Genomic DNA, 23772 nt, shown 5'->3' on the forward strand with positions numbered 1-23772 from the left:
TATTTCACTGCATTATAAGGACGTAAGGGCAGCTCAGGGAACCTTGGACAGGAACTCAGCTGGGCTGTCCTTTTTTATTGTTTGTACGCAGAGCAAAAAACATGGTCTTGGATGACTCCCAAGGTTACCTGTCACAGATCCAGCCATCCAAAGGGAGTCTGTGGTCCAAAGCTCATGGGGTAGAAGTATAAAGGAAAGCAGATTGGGGGGTGGGAGGTGAGGGGAAAACATGAGCTGGCCGGCAGTCTAATAGGTGAGCCGCAGAGGAATGAAAGCATCAGAGTGGAGCTCTACGAGTCTGATTTGTGCCTGGCTCTGGAGTCAGGCTGGATTGGAGTGGTGAGAATCCAAGGCCACCTCTGCCTTCCTCTCCTTGCCTTTGTCTTCCTTGGCATCTTACGTTGCCCACTCCACCTCCCACAGGGTCTTTCAGGCAGCTCTTTATACATGAGCTCAGTTTATGAGAAGGACAATGGGGTGGACTGCTCAAGTCTCACCTCAGTGCGACTGGCACCTCAGCACCTTGGCACTGTGGACAAACATGGATCAAGCTGACACACATGACAACCACCAACCAAAGCTTCCAGAGAGCAGGGACTCTACCTGCTGCAGTGCTTTGCATATAACAGGTGCTCAATCAGTCCTTGAAAAAGAAAGGCAGGGAGAGAGAAAGGGAAGGAGGGAGGAAGGTGCACCAGAAAAAAGCTGGCTGGCAACAGTGAAACCCAAATCACCCAAAGCAACAACATATTCCAAATTCTGATCAAGAGAAGGCTGGTGCTGGAGGAAAGTGAAGGTGACTCTAAAGAAAAAGACAGATGATGGGAATTCCCTGGCAGTCCAGTGGTTAGGATTCTGGGCTTTCACTGCCAGGGTCCCGGGTTCGATCCCTGGGGAACTAAGATCCTATAAGCTGCGCGGCTGGAAAAAACATAACAAAACAAAAAACGGATGAACAGGCCTTTTTTTTTTACTTTCTTGCAAGTCTCGGCTCTGGTTCCCTCCCTACTGCCTCAGACCTCAGATCAGAACCTGAGCTGCACTCCAGGGCCCCCGCAATGGCAGTGGTATGTGCTCCTGCCTTGACACTGCTGCTCGCAGCTCAGAAATAGTAGAAAGCCTTCCCTATACCTCTTGCCTCCGAGGTGAACACTGAGTCAGCAGGCAGACCAGTTGGGACTGCTCCACGCAGGGATGTGAACCAAGGCTGGAGGCAGAGAATAGTCACGAGGGGTGGGACGGCGGAGGGAGCCGTTTTTTCTCATCAGCAGGACACGGTCACATTAGCCACTACATGTCCATCTTAACGGTGACTCCGAGGGCCAGGCAGGCTAACTGCTCCACACAAGACTGAACACGATACAGGTCATGGAGGAACTCTGGGCTTGGCTGGAGAATTAGAACATGGAGGGATGGACGAGGGTTTCAGTGATGGAGAAGAGTTTTCAGGTGGTGGGAAAATATGAACAAAGTCATGATGGTGAGAGTGTGCAAACCAAGCTCGTGGGATGCCCAGGAAGCTAGTTTTATTACAGGCTGGGATATACACAGAGATGGGGTGAGAGGTGAGGCCTGGCCACCACGCTGGAGTCTCACTGTGGAGGGTTTTAAATGACATACTGAAGAATTCAGGCTGTACAGGAAACCCAATGGGAATAAAGATTTTGGACCAGATGAGTGAACTGGGAAGCAGTGGGAAAAAGGATTACTCAGAGGAGGCAGACACTAGCGGCAGGAAAAACAGGAAGTGAAAGTGGTATTCCAGGAAGACATAATGAGGTTGTGAACTAGGGTGATGGTGGTGGCAACAGGAGGGAGGAAACACAGTGAAGGACAGTCCCCCATCCTCCAAAGTAGGCCAGCTCTTCTCCCTGCCTAGACACATATCTCACACACAGACAGACACACTTAGGAGGCGAGAGAAAACATAACCTCTTTACCACCCTCCTCTCCTCTCAGCTGTCAATTTTTGTCCCTTTAAGTCCTCAAACCTGGGACATCATCTTTAAGGCAGAGATGATCTGAAACATCACTGTTTTATGAAGCTGACGTTTCTTTCCCCGGTGTTCTCTGGGCCACCAGGCCACGCTGGCCACTCTACCACTGACACGGAAGGCAACCAACGTTTGGTGGGCCCGCCAGTAGCCGGCTTTGTGCATGTATTATTACCTTTAATCTTCACAACTCTTCAACAGGCAGGTATTAGCCCCATTTCACAGACGAAGAAGCCAAGGCTCACAGAGATGTTATGAGAGTAAACAGAGACTCAGAGAACAGTCAGGGGGCTGACGTGGGGCGTGGGACAGTGGACAGAGGTGTTTGTTCCCATTAACAGGACATGGTAATTTTAGCCACCATTTGTCCACATTCATGCCAACCCCAAGGGTCAGGCAGCAGAACATACACGAGACTGGATTTGATACTGGTCACAGAGGGAGACAGGGCACCATGTCTGGTTGGAGGAATCAGGGCCAGGGTTTCTGCTGGGTCTGGAGGGGTAGATGGGCTTTTCAATGTGGTGTAGCTGGGGTCAGGGGAGACTGCATTCTGCTTAAAGCTATTTCCCTATGACCAAGGCTTTAGGGAGCTTTCTATCCCCTCAAACACAGAATTGAAGCAGGAGGTTAAGATTGCTGTGAGGGGTTTAGCTGGGATGTAAGGAAAGGTTTAGTGAACTGGGAAGATGGTTAGATACCAAAGGAGCAGACTCTCAGGCTGAGAGAGCTTTTCCAAAGGCCACACAGCAAACAGCAGCAACTCTGATCTGGATGGTCCTGTCTAAACACACTCCTCTCCCCTTTCACTGGAGAAAATGATCAACTACCAAGGAAGCTAAGGCCCTCCTGGCATAATCAAGGCCAGGGTGGGTTTCCCACAGCCTGTGCAAAAACAAGCAGTGGCATGGCCGTGAACCCAGGGAACTTGTCTATGATTGTATTCCCAGTTCCTGGTACCCTGTACGTGTTCAATCAACATTTGGTGAAGAATAAAAGATCACCTGTTTCCAAAATTGTTTGTGTACTTGTTGGCTGTGCCTTTTGCACAGATCTGAGAAATTTGAGTTCACAAACGCTTGCTCAGACAAATGGACAAATGCTGACTGAGCTACAGTGCCCTGTGATGTCAGCTGAGTTACCTTGGTGCTTAGGATGAAGGAAAAGTGCTTTCCATCAGCTAACCTGGTCGGCATGCAGGGGAGAGAGGCAGGGGGAGGCGGTGCTTGGGGCAGACACGTGGGCCCCCTCCTGCACCAAGGGCCCTCAAGGAGATTCCAGATGTGCTCACTCCCTGAGAGAGACTACTCCAGGCAGGGCTAATACTCTCTTGAGCATCCCGGGGGACACTGTAACCACTAAGTAGGATAGATATGATCTTGCTTAAGTGATTCTGTGATTACAGTCATTTCTCCCTAATGCCCTGATATCTTGAAACGTGACATTGAGGGGTTCGTGTCCTCCAACGGCCTGGCCAGAAGCAGTAGTTTCTGCAACAGGAGACAATATTTAATTCTGAGTGTAAGTTCCTATCTCCTCAAGGCTAAATACTGACTTCACACTTTAGGAGTGTACCTTTTTTCCAAATGCTCTTTTGTTCCTCTCTGGCTTCCAAGTAGTAGGTACCCAACTGTCTCTGCTTATGTCAAAAAGATGCTCTCTGAGGAGGAAAGTACACTGCATTCGAAGTGCTGGAAAAGGAGAAAATGCCACATGACGGCCAGTTTTCTAATTACCTAAGAGCCTGTCCTGTTACATATAAGGGGGGTGCTACTAGAATTTCAGAAATGGCATCTTTTGTGCTCTGTCAACAGCTTTTATAAAGCCCTCTCCACATTCTCTAAAAATAGGTCTTTTCTGTCAAATGAGACTGCAAGTTGCTTGAGGGGTCTCCCTGTCAGTTTCCCTTTGCATTTCTCAGCCCAGTTCAGGGTCCGGCATTGTCAGGAAAGCCCCTCTCTCCAACTTGCACTTCTACAGTAGGCTTTTCATCTGCTTCTCCTGTCAAGTGGGCGAAGGGGCTGGGGGAATTTCAGAACTAACCCTCCTAATCACAGGACCGGCTGCCTTTGCTGGCAGTGGGGGTGGGAGGGGAAAGCAAGGATGGGGGACACAAGTGTTAACAAGTCGCCATCACTTTGCTCATCTCCTAAGTGTGAGATGACACATAAACAGAAAGCATCTTTAGCCTCACTGCTTCCAATGGGGGAGCTGGGGGTGGGAGTGGTAGAAATTGAGGCAGCCCTGCCTACTTTCACCTTCCATGATCTTAAGAAACAGGAAAAGCAAACATTGGTATCTTCTCATAATTCCTCAGTCTAACTCAGTTCTATTTTACTTGTCACAGTCTTCTATTTTAAATTTCTTTCTTTAAAATACAAATAAGCTACAAATAATCTTCATCAAAATCCACAAATGAAATCTCCTGAGAAAACCAAAAGGTAGAGAGTATTTCTTCTCTGCTTACAATCTGAATTTTGAGGGTACTGGGTAGATGTTCATCTTCCTGATTGTTCTGATTCATTTGGTATTACCTCACATATATAATTTTATCAAGAAAAAATCATCTGGAAACAACAATAAAAACATTTTTAGTCTCAGTTTGCCAGCTAAGTATCACTAGACAAAAGCTAGACCCGTAGTCATGATCTATGAAGAAAACAATCCCCAAACTCATTTCACCAAGTCTCAATCTTTAACTAGACCTAAATAATAAGCAAAGAACACAATTATTGCACAACAAACTGGACTGTGCAGGAGAGAACTGCTCTGGGAGAGATTAGCAAGTAAGCAGGAGGATAAGGGAAAAGATATAGACTGAAAAAATGTTTTGTAACTGTAGTAGATTTGAAATAAGTAAATTTACATTTAGCATTCTTCATTATACTGTGAAAATCAATGACTCCAGATCTTGGTATGTTATTTAAGAAAAAAAACATGACTTACACTCTGTTTAAATCTGTTACAATTAAACATCAAATTGCTCATAGAATGAGTAGACTGGGAGATACCACAGGATAGTGGACTAATGCCAGTTAAGCCAATAAAATACACAGCCCATGGAAAGGTCTTTGTGTTCTTGGGCAAGAAATGGAAAGGAAGACCACAACCTCCTGGAGTGCTGCTGGCAGGAAATCTAAGCCAATTCACCAGACTTTTGGACTTCTCAGTACTCCCATCATACTTTTAATGTTGGTGACTGATAAAACCTAAATCCAAGGGCACATTATAGAGAGAACAGGGCTATGTGGTTGAGCAACACAGTATTGTATTATCTGAAGCAAAGCAAACACACGAACCCCCGATGCCTTCTTTGCCATCCACACTCTTCCATGTGAAAGCTTTGGTGCATCAAATAATTCCAATGTACACACCTTATCTAGAAACCTACTTAAGGACTATCTAGGTCCTAAGGTAGCAGTGAATCTCATTTCTTCACTTATTACTCTTGTACTGTCCAGTTCTATAGGCAGTAGCCACATAAGGCTACTTAAGTTTAACTGAATTAAAAGTAATAAACGATTCAGTTACTCTAGGCTTACTTTAGATACTCAACAGCTCTATGTGGCTAGTGCCTATATTGGATAGGACAGACTTAGAACATTTCCATCATCTCAGAAAGTTCTGTTGGACAGCTCTGCATATACTCTGTATACCAGATGGCAGGGTCATCTTATTCTCAGTATACTGCTGGCATATACTGGCACAAAAAGATCAAATGACCTATCCAAGGATCCACGGCAAGTGAGTCTTATAAATAGAACTTAAACTGACATCTCTGGGACCCTAGACTGAAGATCTTGTTTGGCTGGTTTGTTCTTCTCTGAACCATATTTCAATGTGAAAAGTGACTGACAGCCTTCAGTTGCAAATTACCTGCTACCTTGGTGGGTTTGAGCCGGAAAGCCACATCACAAGATCTCTTAGTTTAAGTTGGACTACAATAGTACTTTAGTTTCTAAATAGTCAATATACTATGGCCATCACCACTGAAGGCAATCAGTACTTTTGGAAAGTGTTTTCATAATTTTCTTTGTACATTTTTCTTTAAATATTTTAACTAAATAGGATTTCAGCACTGCAGTAGACAGAAATTCCATTTTGTTTAGGTCAACATTAAGCTATTTTGTTCTTAATCAATGTACCCAAAATGAATATGAGGGAAGATAGCTTAAATGTGTGTTGACTAGCCGAGAAAAGGTAACTTTTATCTTGAATAAATAAAATGCTAAGGTTAAGAACTGATCTATGGACTTCCCTGGTCGTGCAATGGTTAAGAATCCGCCTGCCAATGCAGGGGACATGGGTTCGATCCCTGGTCTGGGAAGATCCCAAATGCTGCGGAGCAACTAAGCCCATGCGCCACAACTACTGAGCCTGCGCTCTAGAGCATGCAAGCTGCAACTACTGAGCCCACATGCCGCCACTACTGAAGCCTGCATGCTCTAGGGACCATGCTCCGCAACAAGAGAAGCCACCACAATGAGAAGCCCACGCACCACAACGAAGAGTAGCCCCCGCTCGCTGCAACTAGAGAAAGCCTGCGCACAGCAACAAAGACCCAACACAGCCAAAAAACAAAAAACAACAAAAAAAACAAAAAAAAACTTATTAAAAACAAAAGAATTGATCTAACACTGTGAAAAATAATACTAGGGAGGATAATAATAGCGGTAATAATAACAGCAAACACTCATGTATATCTGCTTACTATGTGCGAGGCACATTCTAAGTGCTTTATATATATTAATTCTGTATTAACTTGCTTAATCCTCACACCTAACCCATGAAGCACTATTATGCTTCCCAATTTGGGGAATAAGGAAACTGAGGCTTAGAGAGATTAAGTAGCTCATCCAAGGCCACAAAGTTAGGTAGAGTTAGGGTTTGGAACTGGACAGAGTGGCTCCAAAGGTTGGGCTTTTAGCCACCAGGTTATACTGCAAAGTCACTAAATACTGGGAAAAATCAGTCCTGTCTTCTTAAATCAATCGGCCAGTGCCTTTATCACTCATATTTCTAAAATCAGGGAACATGTTCACTTCATAATCAGTATGTTTATCTTTCTTTTCTGCATCTTTCCTTGAGCATTCTTTTCCTTTTCATTCATGAGTGTACTGTTGAAATTATAAACACAGTTTCCCCCCACCTCAAATAACTGTTTAACAGTTGATGCCAAAAATGCAGTAGATATTATACCAAAAATAAAATCAGTGTCCCAACTCCAGATCTAATGGACATCCTGAAAGAAAATAGCCTTTTTTCCTTCACAGTTACTTTTCACTCCAAACTATTTGGATTTGTTTTTATTTTAATAATTCCTTTCCAATTTGTGCCAGGGGCTCTACAGTATACCAAATCAATCAGTTTATAACTACAGCTATGAAAAGCCTACCTTTTAAGAACATAAAATACGGGAAGGTCTCAAAGTGAACTGGGGGAATTGGTAGTTTACAAAATTGGCTTCTTTTCAGACAATTCTGCCTTGAAACAGCACCAGAAACCTAAAATTAACATTGTAAAATTTCATTCTGAAAATAGCCACTTTAAAAGAAAAGAAAAGAAAAAAGATTTTTCTCAATTTAAGAAAGAACTTTTTTTTTTTTGTCTTTAGTCTTTCAGATAACAAAACTCTAGACTGGAGTCAAGAGGTCCCATCCAATCCAGTCATTTTACAGACAAAGAAACTTCCGTCTACAGAGATGACGAGACTTGCCCAGGTCACAGGGCTAACTCTTCGGAGCCTACAGTGGAACCTAGGCTTTCCGGTCAGCTCTTTCCACACCTGGTAGAAGGGCAAGAGGTCCTGCACACGTCCCCCACTACACTCTCTAGCAATTCTTCCTAAGGCTTATGTTCCCAGATGCTGTCACGCCTGTGCACATCATGCACTGTGTACATCTGGGCATCAACCACAGTGGACACTGTAGATTTACACACGTTTTATGACAATGCCCTGGCCACTGGCAGAAGAAGTGCTGTGCTGGGACAATAGCTCATGAAGCCAAGAGATCTTAGAGGGACACGAGTTGCCTGCCAATCACTTTCACCCCTAGAGGCCACATTACACACACACAAAAATCCCCCAAACTCATTTTTTTCCCTTTAAACTCTATCCCTCCTTTGAGCCAATGTCGACTTTAAAGAGAAAAAGGCAAAACGAGCAAAGCAATTGAGAGATTTATTTTAAAAGAAAACTTCCAGGGAACGTGCCCTGCGCTTCACCTTGGGAGCTACTTCCAGCCCAAGTGCCCATATCATCAGTGTCTGCAATCCTGTGATCCCTGATGTCTAGAAATCATGATCCTGAAGCACTGAACGATCCCAAATCAAGAAAGAACAGTTAAATTACATGTAGTATACTGTGTTAAGAAAAGAAAGTGTATTATTATTATATTTTATAATGGTTTTCAACCAGTATTGACATAGAAAAAAAGGGGGTTTTCTGGCTAACGAGAAAACTTCTATTCCCTGAGCATCCCAACTAACTGAGGGTGTATTATAAAGAGACTGCTGTTTCTAGACAACCAAGTTTAGCGTTACCTAACTTGCCAAGAAGAATCTAAACCAATCAAAGGAAAAGATCTGCCCTCCTAACATTAAATGTGATTTTTTTCATTCTTAGAAACAATAAAAAAGTCTGTATTGCATAAAATCACACATATATTAGAAAAAACAAATTATTAATTTCCAATCTTTCTATGTAATTGTTAGCTGCTCTTTGGGTCAATTAAATACTAAAACAATAAATTAAGATTGCTTTAGCAGAGAATAGATAGGTAAACAGTTGAAATAATACGGCAGGATGTTTCCATTCTGCTAGACTGCATGCTCTCAGAATCCACAAGACTGGATGTTTCAAGGGACACTTTCAAGTCCAACTACGGGAGTACTCAGTTTCTACTACCCTGGGTAAACCCGGCACATACTGGTCAGAACTTCCAAAGGCCCAGCTCAGAATCAGAGGTCTATGTCAGGCAGCAAGTGATATATTCTGGTAGGAAAGCAGTCAAATTTACTAATTCAGTGATCCCAATATGTGACTTTTTTCTGAAAGAAAAAGAGAAGGCTCAGCAAAAATAAAAGTAATAATAGCAAAACAATGAAAGTGCTAAGTAGGAGATGAAGGACTTGGTTTAAGAAGAAATAAGGGGAAAAAAATCTTTCTGGTTAGGAACCCAATGATTTCTCCAAGTAAATTTTTAAGAAATTTTTTTTCAGAATGTTCTATCACAGAAAGCAATGAATAAACGGACTCCACAGTCTAACTTTTGTACCTTTATCCATATGAAAAAGCAAACTATTTTCGCTAATTTGCTCAGTCCCTGGGAAGTCTGTAGTGCCTCTGTTGCACGGCTAAAACCGCGTGTAGGCATTTCGCTGCTGCTGCTGTTGTGACGGCTGCTGGACCTGCTGCTGCTGCAGGCGGATCTGCTGCGAATAAGGGTCTTCCAGGGATTTTACAAATATGGTGGTTCTGGGACCAGTCTTCCATACGATGCCGTTGGCGTCTTTCACAGAAGACTCCACTGTAATGTTGTGTGTGCCAAGGATAGCAAAGTTCAGCAGGAACTGGGTACTGAAGTAATCATTGTGAGGCTCGACCCTCTGCTCCATCTCATTGGTCATATTGTCAATGGGTATCTGGAACGAAGAAAATCGTTCAATAACAATAGCTAACGTTTATTGACTGCATGCTGTGAGCTAGGACCAGTTTTAAGTGCTATTTAAATCCTTGCAAACAACCAAAAGGTAGGTACTAATATTATCCTTGCTTCATGAATGAGGAAGCTGAGGTGGGGAGGTTAAGTAACTTCTCCAAGGTCATACAGCTAATGAGTGGTGACGCTGGCATCTGAACCCAGGCAGGCTAACTCCAGAGCCTGTACTCTTAGTATCAGGTGACACTGCCTCCTCACTAGAAGGAGCTTGAGTAGAAGGAGCTTTCTCAACCCCTTCTGATGCTGGCCTTTCTGCCTTGTGAAGCAGTTCAGAACATGCCACCCCAAATACGCTGCTGTGGCACAGCGATTATTTTGAGCTAAGGGCACTTGAAAAACAACAGATACAGAAAGGGCTCTCTGACCTGCCCCTTTTTACCTAAAACATAAATCAAATTTTCCATGAGAAGGTAAACCTCCCTGCACCAAAAAAGAGAAGACTATCACCAGAGACTGGGAATCGATGTTTAGATGGATCTGTACAAACCAACCTAAGAAAATAACCCGTACCTTCCACTAGCCTCCCCCAGTGCCCCAACACATCTCCTAGTCATTCTCCCTCAACTTACTGTCCCTAGCCCCAAACCCTCTGTCTTGCCATTTTGTCAGGAGTTTACCATCTGTGTGTCTAAAAGGTATCTAAGCTTTCTGTTCTGGTCACTTCTTCGGGTCTTCATCCTCCTGTGAAGACTCCCATATATATGTAAAATTCTAATAAAACTGGCATGCTTTTCTCCTGTTAATCTGCCTTAAGGTCAGTTCAATCTTAGGCTCAGCTGGAGACCCTAAGAGGGTAAAAGAGAAATTTCTCCTCCCCTCTCCTTGTTCACCCAACCCCAACTCCAATTCTCATCTTTCTTTGCCCTGTGAAGAGATATTCTAAAGAAACTGGATGCAACCACCTGTTTCAGTGAGTTTAAAATCTGAAAGACTGAAAAAGAACATAATGCTATGCAAATATATGGTTTTTCCCCTCCTAGCTAGTCTGATTTTATATTACTTAAGTAATGTAGTGATTCTTCCCTCCTTTAACAAATTAACTTTAGAACTTGCATGTTGCTTACTTAAAAATCAGTGTCTTGTTCAGATGGGCAGTACAACATATTATGAAACACAGATTTATGTATTTAGCTAGATACTCATACCTTTGTCCTTCAAAGAACAGAGTAACACCTGCAGGTGTATCTCTTCTTGTACCCAAGATGAAGTATGTCAAGAGAGACACTTATTCTAAGAATGCATACAGAGGTAATCAGAATGAATATTTGATTAGACTGCTCTATGTTTATGTGTGTATTTCTGTTGTGTAATTAATTATATAAATGTGCCCTGAAGCTTTGTGTCTCAATAAGCAGTTATCATGAGGTCAGTTTTCCAGAGACACTGATCTGTAACATTAATGAAATGAAATCACCACAAATTCAAGAGCTTAAAATTATTTATAAGTCCTTTTTCATTTTTTGTTTGCACATTCAACTTTTGTAGGATTTTTATTTCCCTAAAGAATATGCACACCAAACAAGAACTTCCTTCAAAGGACCAGAAACAGGCCTAGTAGGCAACCTGATCACTCTGAACGCATGATGCATTTTAAGTTGCAAACTCACTGCAAGTAACATTACAAAGCAATCATGTACTACCTGGCTTATTACGTCAGCTTCTTGACTTTAACCAGTGCCTCTTGAGAGGTAAGTCAACAATGAGAAGACCAGTAGTACTTCTCGACTTGAATGCTTTTTTTAAAAACAGTAGAAATCACTATATATAAGAACAAAGAGAATCATGGTTACTGTTCTTTCAAACTCAAAATGAGCAGAGAGCTGCAGACAGGGATAAGTTGACTATGTACATTCTCCTTATGATCCTCTGTAACAGAGATCACTGAAACATAAGAGAGTTGTACTGTAAATACAGTAAATGATTTTTTTCATTATTCACCAAATATCTACTGAGTGGCTACATAAGGTGCCATGCTTTGTGCCCTCGAAGTCAAAAGAGAGGGAGAGAGTGAAGGCTGAGCCTTCTCAGAGTGGGTACAGAGCCCCGGAGAGAGAGAGAAAGTTACCAAAGTAAGGAAAGTAGTGATGGCTTAAACCAGACCTTCCTTAGGCCTTTTAGCCTAAAACCGCCAAAGAGAATAAAATGCTCTCATTTTATATCTTTACTGATACCCCTTTCCTTGCTCTGGACCTCAGTTCAAGGATGCCCACAAATAAACCCAGACATAACCAATTTGGACATTTAAACAACTCTGTTCATACAACTGTGCACTTGTTCACTTGTTCCATTTACTGTGAATAAACCACCAAGGAACTGGAAAGAGATGTCTAAAGAAAGGAACATTTTACATTTGGAACGTTGGTGTTTCATGGGCACAGATTCAGAATCTTAGCTTTGGCTACCAAAGCAAGCATGATTTTGGTTAACCTACCTCATGATTTCTCAAAGCAGCAAATTTCTAGGGTTCAACCCTTAACGAAAGATTTTGCTTCATCTGATCACTATGTCAATATAGTATACTTTTTTTGGAACATGCTAAAATTTACTTAAAACAAAGGAAAAATAAATAGATGTGTTCTTTTGGGGTCAGGGGGTTAGGGAGAAGGTATTCTCCACTCCTGATACTTCCCTCCATGTGGAGGGACCTTTCATTAGATGAACAGTACTGGTCTCTAGGGGAGAAGGTGCATCCTACTGATTGGTAAGCTGTGGGGTGGAGACTGGGCCTGGGGAGCTAAGCACCTTCTCTCTCCCTTCTTTGGGCTTCAGGGTACTGCTCCTCCCAGTTTTACAGGGGCAGACTCTTGTGTGTACTGGCGGAGGCTGGTGGGAAAACTCAATTCAGAGCCACAAGGCTAGGCAGTCCTTGCTGCCAACCTGAGCTAGGTTTCTCCCCAGCTCTAACAGCAGTGACACCCTTATTTTGATCTCTGCCTGCCTGGATGCTTTGTCTATCAACTGGTTCGGGCAGGGAAAAGAGAAGTGTTGTTTATCAGCCCCCTTACACCCTAATACGTACTTTTAACTTATGTCCATCTGATCCCTTCGGAGGTATAACTACAATCTGCTTAACCATGAAAAACACTGGAAAACTTCCATCAATGAGTTGATAAAACCTGCATCACAACTCTGCCTCTTTTCTAAATTACCTTGTAGTCTTGTCCAGATTTACTCTGCAGTGTGGAAGAAACATTCAGACAGACAGACTGAATTTTGCGGAAGAGTCCTGGTTTAGATCCGTGCTGGACCACTCCCTCTACCTTCAGCGCTAGTTGCTGGTTATTCTGGACAGCAATGGGTTCAGCAGGGTTCCGGGGGGATGGTGACAGGGCAAGCTGGAAAGCCAACATTAAAATAAATGCTAACAACCAAAAGCAAGCTTCCTTCCAACAAACATGTCTGTGCTAATCGTTGATTATAGATTCAAACGTTACTTGTACACACACAGGCACACATACATACACACAGACACACCCCTGCAATGACCCGACTGTGCTGGGACAACCAGACAGATATACCTTTAAAGTCAAGGGTTCCTTATCCCTAATGTCTCCTTTTAAATACCACTGTTTTGTTTTTTTTTTAACCCCCAGCCCCAGTTCTGTTTGAGGGGAACAGAGGATTAGAGAATAGCAAGGGTACTGTTCTCCCAATTTCTGAGGTGGGGCATTTCTTTGACAATGAACCAACTCCAGTATGGAAATGCACTATATAAATTTTCATGTCCAGCTGCTGTCTCTATGGTCTTAGGTAATTTTAAATAAACTAAATTCAAATGTAAATGAATCTAGAATTCTAGGATTACATACGCTATCAAGTCAGCATGGTATAAAAGTCAATTCCCACAAATAAACCAAATGACATTTTTAACCTCTCAGTTTTTCTTTAAAAACATATTAAGAATCCTAAATACCCTTTAATTAAAGAAAGCTCAAATCTTGCTTAAATAAAAATACGGAAGAAATTGGGTCTTTCTGGTAATGTCGTTGAGTCACTGAACCCTGGAGACATCTTACCTTAGGACTTCTTATCTACATAATCAATTTTCCTTGTTATTCAGGTCATTTTGAAATGGAATGCTCTATTATTTGTAATCAAAAACATTCAAATAGATGCAAAACTGCACTGAAGACATTTACTGATAGGGATAATCTAGGGAATCTCTTACAAATGACAATTTCCCCCCTTTCCCAACAATTTCATTCTTTGAATCAAAATAGCTTTTGAATTTTGAGTGGCTTAAATATTTTAAAATACTGACTCTACTCATTGCCCAGCTCCTCAAAATTTGTTATTTGAAGACAAAAGTGCTTTGCAGATAGGGCTGGTGATGTTTTACTGGACCTGATTCATTCTAAGTTGGGTTTAAACAGTTTGATCAGACATGGACTCAGCGCAAGATCCTTGTGGGCTACTATGATGAACAGCACTCAACTCATTCTTGAGGACAGGGACAGAGCTCGAGGTACCCAAATGCCTGTCACACTGCATATGGCACTATCAGGAAAGAAAGGAGAGGAGAGGGTTTAACTCCCAAATCACTTGATGAAGGGAGGAAAGGCTTACAACTGAAGAGTGTAAGTTCTGTCCAAACCAAAGGTAAGATCCTGAAGCAGAGCTATGCCCCCTATAATCTTCAGAAGAAGGTATTAAACTATATTAAACCTGAGTGTTCTTCCTATATTACCTTGATGCTGGTAGACTGCAGTTTCTGGAAAAAATATCTCTGAAATGAAAGAGGAACTTTCAGCAAAGAAATGATGGCATTGCAGAGGCATGCTGTATGCTGGGGAAAAGAAAGAAAAATCAAAGGAAAATAAATTTCCAAATTTCATCAACAAATAGTTACTTTCAGGAAGAAGTGTAAAAACTACAAACGCTCATAAGATTACTACAAAAGTACACACCAATCAGGTTAAGAGACATAACACTCAGGAACTGCATTCATTTGTCAAATCACTCATGTCAAGGAGGACAATTACAGATTTTTACTTTATTCTGAAATATATTCAATAAAAAATGACAGAGAAAACCCACACTCCTCAAGACCAAGCAATGTGCAAAGTTTGCGTTTCTATGGAGCTTAGAGCTACTAGACATATATAGTTATTTTAGATACTAAAATATAAAGTAACTACCACGTGACAAAATATGATAAAGAACATGTATGCGGTAAAAAATGAGAGCAAAATATTGACATCTGAGGCTCGAGTCCAAATCCCCGTGGAACCTTGTCTTGGAACTGCCTCATTCTTCATCCCGTCTCTACCAGGTGGCCTCCCTGTCCACGTGGCCAGGAGTCTCCAGCAAGTGAGAAACGGTGGAAACTTACTGGAATTCAGATTACAGATTACCATATAGTCCAACTCTATAGATCGCTGAAACTTAAATATAACACCTTTCTAAAATCTATTTCACAAATTTAACTGAGTTTTGAAAATCCCAGCTTAACTGCAGAGGAAAAGAACTACTCTAACGAATCTTTTGAGTCTTAGTGAAAGGGGTCATAGGACCAGAATTTAAGAATTCAAAGATTTTATTTATTTATTTGTTTATTTTCAACTACTTTCTTGAGGTACCACTGACATGCAAAAAGCTGTACATACTTAATGTATACTACTTAATGAGTTTGGAGATAAGTATACACCTGTGATACCATCAAAGATATTTTAAAGATCACCCAGTCTAACCCTCAATTTTGCTGATGACACAGGTCACCCAGACAGCTAATGGAACAAGCTGGGACTGGAACCTAGGTCACCAGACTAGGTCACTCAGTGATTTTGTTTTATCTCACCAATGATTTGCAAACTTAACAGAAAAAAAAAATTACAGTACCGGAACACCTGTAACTTTGGGTGACCCAGAACCATTCCTGCTTGGTCTACCATCCCCTCCTCAGTCTACTCCTCTCTCAGTGGCCCCCAAAATACCACAGGCTGAAAACTATTCCACTATACAGTGCTGTCCGTCCTTTTAAGTTCCTGCTTCCAAGCAGGGTATCACCTAGTGCCTCTGCTGTAAACATTTTTAAAAAGTAGGGCATTAAGGCTAAAAGCCAGAAGAATCCATTCCTCATTGGTTTCAGATTATTGAACATTCTGTGCCTGACAGACTACTAATATAAATGCCAGGTCTATTACTTGAGATAACCACAACACGGATTTAGAGACACTGCGTCTACTCAGGTTTAACTGCTAAAACAGCACTATTCATCTTCTTGCAACAAGGGATCTGAGACGCGTTTGCACGGACATCCTACTTGTGGTGGAACATTTGATGCCACAACAGTATTTAAGGAGAGAAACATCTTTAAAGGACGGACTTAGAGGACCACAAGTGACCTCAGGCTGTTCCCGGGCAAAAAGGTACCATTTTCCCTTTTAAAATAGATGCAGATTTTGTAATTCCCCACTGGGAAAGCAGGACTGCCTCTGAGGCCACTAGCCCCTTGGGCACACTTCGACACGTATGTTAGTTGCAGATTATTATCAAAGTACCAGTCTGGGCTTCCCTGGTGGCACAGTGGTTGAGAATCTGCCTGCTAATGCAGGGGACACGGGTTCGAGCCCTGGTCTGGGAAGATCCCACATGCCACGGAGCAGCTGGGCCCGTGAGCCACAACTACTGAGCCTGCGCGTCTGGAGCCTGTGCCCCGCAGCGGGAGGGGCCGCGATAGTGAAAGGCCCGCGCACCGCGATGAAGAGTGGCCCCCGCTTGCCGCAACTAGAGAAAGCCCTCGCACGAACCGAAGACCCAACACAGCCAAAAATAAATAAATAAAGTAGCTACAAAGTACCAGTCTGGAGATGTGAAATCACATATCATGATTAGTAAACCGATAAGAGGACTATCGCCATCACGAACGCTCCCTTCGTTGCCAAACCGAATACTTTTCAGCCTTTGTGTTTTTTGACACTTCTGTGGCACCTGATAATGCTCTTCTTCCATGAAATTCCACTTAACGGCCCCTGCCCTCCCTTCTGATTCTTCCCTTCTCCACCTTCTTTCCTAAGATTCTCTTCCTTTGTTTGTTCCTTCGGTGTTGACGCTCTCCTTAGTCCTTTTGTCTTCTCAGTCCACTTGTTCTTCACAGGCGGTTTGCTTCACTCCCAGGACTTTAAGAAGCTGTATGCTCGTGACACCTCAAGCTTTACATGCATCCCAGCCTGCCTCCTTCTGACACCAAACCTGTTATCTAACTGCCAATGTTTAACACGTTTAAAAATGAAACCACCTTCTTCCGCTATCCCTCTGTATTCAGTCTCAGTCAAGGATCAACCATTTGTGCACCTGGTCACCTAAGCTGGAAACCCAGAGGTCATGTCTCCATCCTCTCACATCTAATTTAAAGAAAACAAAAAACAAACAAAAACCCAAAACCAAGCCTTGAAAGTATTACACCTAAATAATCTTTCTTATGTATCTGTTCTTCTCATTCTTGCTCCCACTTTATCAATTTGGCCCCTATGTTGGATTACTGCGATAGTCTTGTAACCACTCTTCTTTCCTTTAATTTCACGCCCTCCAGGCCATTACCTGTTCTGTTTCCACATAACAATAGTGTACAATCTTAGCTTACCCACTTCTCTCCCACACCCATTTAAAATTCCTAAAGAGTGCCCCCACTGTCTATGGGATAAAGTCCAAACTCAAGACTGTGTTCAAAGCCTTTTGTCATCTGGCCTCCACCGAACTCTCTAGTCCTGAGCCTGCACATTATGCTGCAGCAATAACACACTGTTCCCAGAAGACATCATGTTATTTCATGCCTCAGCTTTTTTTAAAAAATAAATTTATTTATTTATTTATGACTGCATTGGATCTTCATGGCTGCGTTGGATCTTCGTTGCTGCGCGAGGGCTTTCCCTAGTTGCGGCGAGCGGGGGCTACTCTTCGTTGCGGTACTTGGGCTTCTCATTGAGGTGGCTTCTCTTGTTGCGGAGCACGGGCTCTAGGTTTGCGGGCTTCAATAGTTGTGGAACGTAGGCTCAGTAGTTGTAGCTCGCGGGCTCTAGAGCGCAGGCCCAGTAGCTATGGCGCACGGGCTTAGTTGCTCCGCAGCATGTGGGACCTTCCTGGACCAGGGCTCGAACCCATGTCCCCTGCTTTGGCAGGTGGATTCTTAACCACTGTGCCACCAGGGAAGTCCTCATGCCTCTACTTTTGAACATGCTGTTCTCTGCCTGAAATTCTCTACACCTCCTTATCTGCCTGAAAAACTCATATGCAAATACCTCTTCTCTCTGATGTTCACCCTCACCCCAATTCCCCTATCCTTTGACATGAATTACTTCCTCTTTTGTGCTACAACTCTACTTTGTGCAGACCTCTATTACTGCACATATATTATATTGTATTTGTTTACAAAATCTTTCTTATCAGACTATGGACAACTTGAGGGAAGAGCCTCTTTGTCATTTTTCCATTCACAGGATTCCATAAATACTTGTTAAACTGAATTTTGGGTTCAGAAAGTATCAAATCTATAAAATACAATTTGGAAAGGGGGAAAAGGGAATCAACATTTATTAACTACTCCTTATATGCCAGGCCAGGCACTGTGCCAGGCATTAGGCATTATTCCATTTAAACTTCACAAAAACCCTATGAGGTAGATATTTTTCCATATCATAGAAAAGGGTTTTAGAAATTTGTCTAAAATCACGCCTGCTGAGTGGCAGAGGTAGAATTTGACCCTAGGGCTCTTTTCTCTGTATTGCGTACCTACTGGGCAGAAAATTCCCATTCTTTCCATTAGATGCAGTGGATTGAACTCTGTCAAACTCAAGGTACTATCTGGCATCTATTTAATTTCCTAGGGTGGAGCTTAGAGGAAATACATGTAAATAATTTAATCAATGTCTCACATAAATATGTCTACTTCCTACAAAGATAATCTTTACAATCTTCCTTAGCAACCAATCTCAGTATCAAACAGCTACCTGTGTCATTTCAATTCAGCAAATATGTATTGACAATCTTATGTGGAAAGCAGTGTGCAGAGCAAAGTATCTAACCTTAAAATCTAATTTAACTTTTTAATGACACATCCTGTCAATTTCTTCTAGAACACCTGATAAATGGTGAGTTCAGAATGAGAACAGCAGGAGGCAGAAGAGAGCTACAGGAAATACCAGTATCCAATGTGTAGGCAGGGCAAGAGAAACTCTCCAAGGTGTAAAGTTCAAAGACAGTGCTATGGACTGAATGTGCTGTCGTCTCTAAATTCACATGTTGAAGCCCTAACTCCCAATGTGTTGATATTTGGGGGTGGGCCTTTGGGAGGTCATTAAGTTTAGATGAGGACATGAGGGTGGGGCCCCTGTGATGGGATCAGTGCCCTTATAAGAAGAGAAGGAGAGAAGAGAGCCCCCCCTCTCTCCAACACGTGAGGACACAGTGAGAAAGCAGCAGCTGGCAAGCCAGCGAGAGACCCCTCACCATGAAACAAATTGGTTGGCACCCTGAGTCTGGACTTCCCAGCCTCTAGAATTGTGAGAAATGTCTGTTGTTTAAGCCACTATGTCTATTTTGTTATAGGAACCTGAGCTCAATACAACACTGGAGAATGGCCAGACAGGGAGGAGGAAATCTGGGTGAGAGTGTCAGTGTGTCCTGTGACTGGGAAGTCAGGGGATAAACAGCAGGTGTTCAACAGTGCCAAAGGCAGCAGATTCAGTAGGCTAAGTGGACATGAGTATTAAAGGACAGCAGTAGCATCACCTGGCAGGAACTGATTTACTGATAGTCAGAAAATAAGCCCAGTTCCTTCTATTTTAATTGGCCAATAGTTTTCAACCCTGGTGGGATGACAGAATCACCTGGGAGCTTTTAAAAATACTAATGTCTGGGCCTCGCAGAGATTCAAAGATAACTGGCCTGGGGTGGGGCCTGGATATTGATGTTTTTTTAAAAATAGCTTCCAAAGTGATTCTAATGTGTAGCCAAGGTTGAGAACAATTGCAACTTTAGTTAAATTGTTAAAAAAGGAAAAAAAAAGTTTTATCTGCATTCTGGTAGAGCAGATTTGACATGTTAGTGTGACTATGTAGCAGCTACAGATGTGCCAAGTGCTTTCATGGATTATCTCATTTCATCCTCACAACAATACTATGATGTAGGCACTGTACTAACCCTGATAAAAAACAGGCACAGAGGAAACAGTCACAGAGAGGTTAATGTGTTGAAGTCACACACAGTAAGTGCCAGAGACAGATAAAAACTCACTTCCACATAATAATACTCAATAAAACAAATGTGACTTGCCATATAAGAAACAGGGGTATATTTCCGACTGAGTGATTCCACCTCCTCCAAGACATGATTATATACAGACATCATTCTTCTCTCATATTCACTATCAGCATGGGCTGCTCCTGTAGATCCATATTCCTGGAAACTGAAGTCAAAAATTAATATCAATCAATCAACCAAAATAGTAACTAATTTAATGTCAAAATGTGTCAGGTATTTTCCACACACTCTCATTTAACCTTTAAAATAATGAAGTAGGCACTGTTATTTCCATTTCACAGATGAGAAAACTGAGGCTTGGAGACGTTAAGTAATTCGCCTTCAGTCACACAACTAGTAAGCGACAAGCTAGAATTCAAATCCAGACCTGACTTCAAATTATACAAGTCTTAATCACTTTGGTTGTTAGCTAGTATAAAAATGTTTAATTAAACCTTGTCCCTGCCATGAGGTGAAAGAGACATAAGACATTTGAAAAGGTAAACTATCAATAAAGTCAGCAGACAAGTGCCAAATAACCAGTAAAGATATGCAAGTAATCAGAATATAGAGGGAGCTGAGGAATGCCACAGAAGAGATAGGTCTTGGACAAATCACTATGCAAGTAGCATGGATAAGATCTGAAGAGATGGAAAGTTTGGAGGGCATTCATAACTGGAGAAATGGCATGAATCTAAAGCAAGCAGGTGAAATGCACAAGAATGTTCAGCAGAGAACTAGCATATAGAGCATGCTGGAAAAAGTTCTACCTAGATTTCTTTTTCTTCTACTGCCTCAAACCCAAAGACATTTCTGAAAGTATTTCTAAATGGGAAAAGGTGGCAAACTCCTGCATTCTAACTAAACTTCAAGAGAGCTATTGGAAAATGCAATATAGGTAACTTAACTATGTTGGGTTAACACTATTCTTATTATTCCCTTATTATCCTTTAAATGCTTACTATGTGCAAGGTACTTCAGCTGGGTACTTTACATAGGTTTTCATTTAACCATTACAACCACTCTAAGAGACAGGCATTATTACTTACCTATAGTTTATGCATACGTGGCTCAGGGAGACGAAAGAACATGTCTCTGTTCATACTCACTCCTAGCTGTATGTACATGTGTATCTGCCTGGCTCTAAAGCTTTGTTCCCTACTCTGTACTATATCTTAAGTTCTATTAAGACAAGAAGTGAACCTCATTTAGTGATAGACTTTAAACTATACCACACAATAAAGCATAAAGATTTAAAAGTCTTTGACAAAGTGTCCTGCTAATAAAAGGGTATAAAATCAGAATATACTGTTCCACCTTCTACAAAAGGAGTATTCCTTTATTTATTTTTAATAAACTTTATTGAGATATAAGTTACAAAATCGCAAAAATGCACCCTTCCTAGTCAATCCCTACTTGTGGCCCCCAGCAACCAGATTAGCTTTCTATCACTGTAAATGAGAGTTTCCTAATATTGGATATAAACAATCATACTATATGTAATATTTTGTGTCTGGTTTCCTTTACAGCACATTTTTGAGTCATTAATGTGTTTTGCATATTTCAACAGGTCATCCATCTATATTGCTGAGTAATATTCCACTGTATGAACATACTACAATTTATCTACCCACTCACCTGTTGAGACATTTGGCTCTTTCCAGTTTTTGTTGTTACAAATAAAGCTGCTAAGAAAATCTGTGTACAGGTCTCTGTGGAAATATGTTTTCATTTCTCTTAAGTAAGTAGAAATAGAACTGGTGGTCATATGGCAACTGCCAAACAGTTTTCCAAAGTGGCTGAATCATTTTTCAGTCCCCAAAATGTATGGATTCAAGCTCTTCCACACCTAATACTTGGTATTAAAGGGCTTTTTAACTTTAGCTATTCTAGTGGGTGTTAGTTGTATCTCACTGTGATTTTAATTTGTATTTTTCTGATACCTAATGATGTTAAGCATCTTTTCATGTGCTTATTGGAATTAACATATCTTCTTTTTTGAAGTGTCTGTTCAAATCTCTTGTCAATTCTTAAAAATTGGGTTGTCTTGAGTTGTATGGTTTTCTTAATATTCTGACAGAATATGTTTGAGAATATTTCACCCTACAACCTATCTTTTCATTTTCTTAATGGCATCTTTCAAAGAGCAGAAGTTTAAATTTTTAAATCCAATTAAACGAATTTTTCTGTACAGTAAAATTTTGTGTCCTGAAAAAATCCTTGCTGATCTCAAGGTCATGAAGATTTTCTCCAAAGTAGTATTCTAGAAAGTTTGGAATTTTATCTTTTACAGTTTGATCTGTGATACACTTGGAATTAATTTTTATGTATGGTGTGAGGTAAGGTCAAGATTCTTTCCCCCCATACAGCGTGTTCCAGCACAATCTGTTGAAAAAACAGATTGTCATCTTTGTCAAAAATCAAGTAATACTCCTATGTATCTATTTTGGTCTCTCCGTTCTACCCTCAAGCCAATATCACATTGTCTTAATTACTGGAGCTTTATACTAAGTCTTGAAATCTTTAGCAAGTCCTCCACTTTAGTTCTTTTCCTTTATTTTACAATATGGTGAATTACACTGATTGGTTTTCTAACATCAAACCTAGAATTTCCGGAATAAACCCTACTTGGTTTTAATGTATTATCCTTTAGAGTTTTGTTAGGTTCAATTTGTACATGTTTTGTTAAAGATTTTTAAGTCTATGTAGAATACTTGAATTTTTCCTGTTCACCTAAACTATCACATTTTTTGGCACAAAGTTATTATTCCTTTAATATGCTTTTAATATCTATGGGATTTGTGATGGTACTCTTATTTCATTTCTAATATTGGTAATTTGTGTTCTTTTATTTCCTTGTTCAGAATAGCTAGTTTTATCAACTTTATTGATCTTTTCAAAGAGCCAGCTTTTGGTTTCTTTGACTTTCTCTACTGTTTATTTATAATTCACTGATTAGCATGCTCATCTTTACTATTTCTTTGCCTCTAATTACTTTGAGTCTAATTTCCTCTTTTTCTTGCTTTAATATGATAGAAACTAATGTTATTACTTTTAAACTTTCTTTTGTGTGTGTATGTATGCATTTAAAGCTATAAATTTCCCTCTAAGCTCTGTTTTAACTGCATCACACAAGTTTTGATATGTCATGTTCTCATTTTCATTCAGTTTAACTTACTTTCTAATTTCCCTTGTGATTTTTTGACCAATTGGAATGTTTAGAAGTCTTGTTTAATTCCTAAACATTTAGGGATTTTCCAGAGATCATATTCTAATTTAATTCTATCAGATAACATATTCTACGTAGTTTCAATGCTTTTACATTTACTAAGACTTGTTTTGTAGCCCAGCATATGGTTTACTTTGGTAAATTTTCCAAATGCGCTTGGAAAGAATGCATATGCTGCTGTTGGTAGGGCATACAGGTCAATTAGGTCAAGTTATTCAAGTCCTCTATATCCTAAGAAATCTTCCGCAAGTTGTTCTAGCAATTATTCAGAGGGGAGTGTTGAAAACTCCAACCATAATTGTGGATTTATTTCTCCTTTCAGTTGTCAGTTTTTGCTTTGAATATTTGGAAGATCTGTCACTAAGTATATAAATGTTTAGAATTATGTCTTCTTGATGAATTGACCCCTATTATGGTAAAATGTAGCTCTTTATCAAGTCTTTGTCCATAAGTCCACTTTGTATGATACTATCACGCCAGCTTTTAGGGTTCCTTTTCCATCCTTTTGTTTACTTTTAATATATTTGTATCTTTGTATTTAAAGTGGGTTCACACATATGGTCACCTTATCTTTGATAAAGGAGACAGGAAT

The 23772-nt window shown here is 41.0% G+C and overlaps 2 protein-coding genes across 3 annotated transcripts in view; both read right to left on the reverse strand.

Moving 5' to 3' along the window:
• The window catches only part of RD3 (RD3 regulator of GUCY2D), a 411139-nt gene that overhangs the window by 381421 nt on the left and 5946 nt on the right, over window positions 1-23772 (reverse strand). The gene's annotated exons all lie outside the window — the stretch shown is intronic.
• Window positions 8159-23772, reverse strand: part of INTS7 (integrator complex subunit 7) — an 88211-nt gene continuing 72597 nt past the window's right edge. For both annotated transcript variants that reach the window (XM_082399752.1, XM_082399753.1), the window contains 4 exons: window positions 19985-20117; window positions 14403-14501; window positions 12865-13050; window positions 8159-9638 (listed from right to left, as the gene is read on the reverse strand). In XM_082399752.1, the coding sequence (XP_082255878.1) occupies window positions 9351-9638; window positions 12865-13050; window positions 14403-14501; window positions 19985-20117 (706 nt within the window). In that variant the 3' untranslated portion in view covers window positions 8159-9350. The remainder of the gene's footprint in view (window positions 9639-12864; window positions 13051-14402; window positions 14502-19984; window positions 20118-23772) is intronic.

Source organism: Balaenoptera borealis (genome assembly GCF_965194805.1).
Source record: "Balaenoptera borealis genome assembly, chromosome: 1".
NCBI lineage: Eukaryota > Metazoa > Chordata > Mammalia > Artiodactyla > Balaenopteridae > Balaenoptera > Balaenoptera borealis.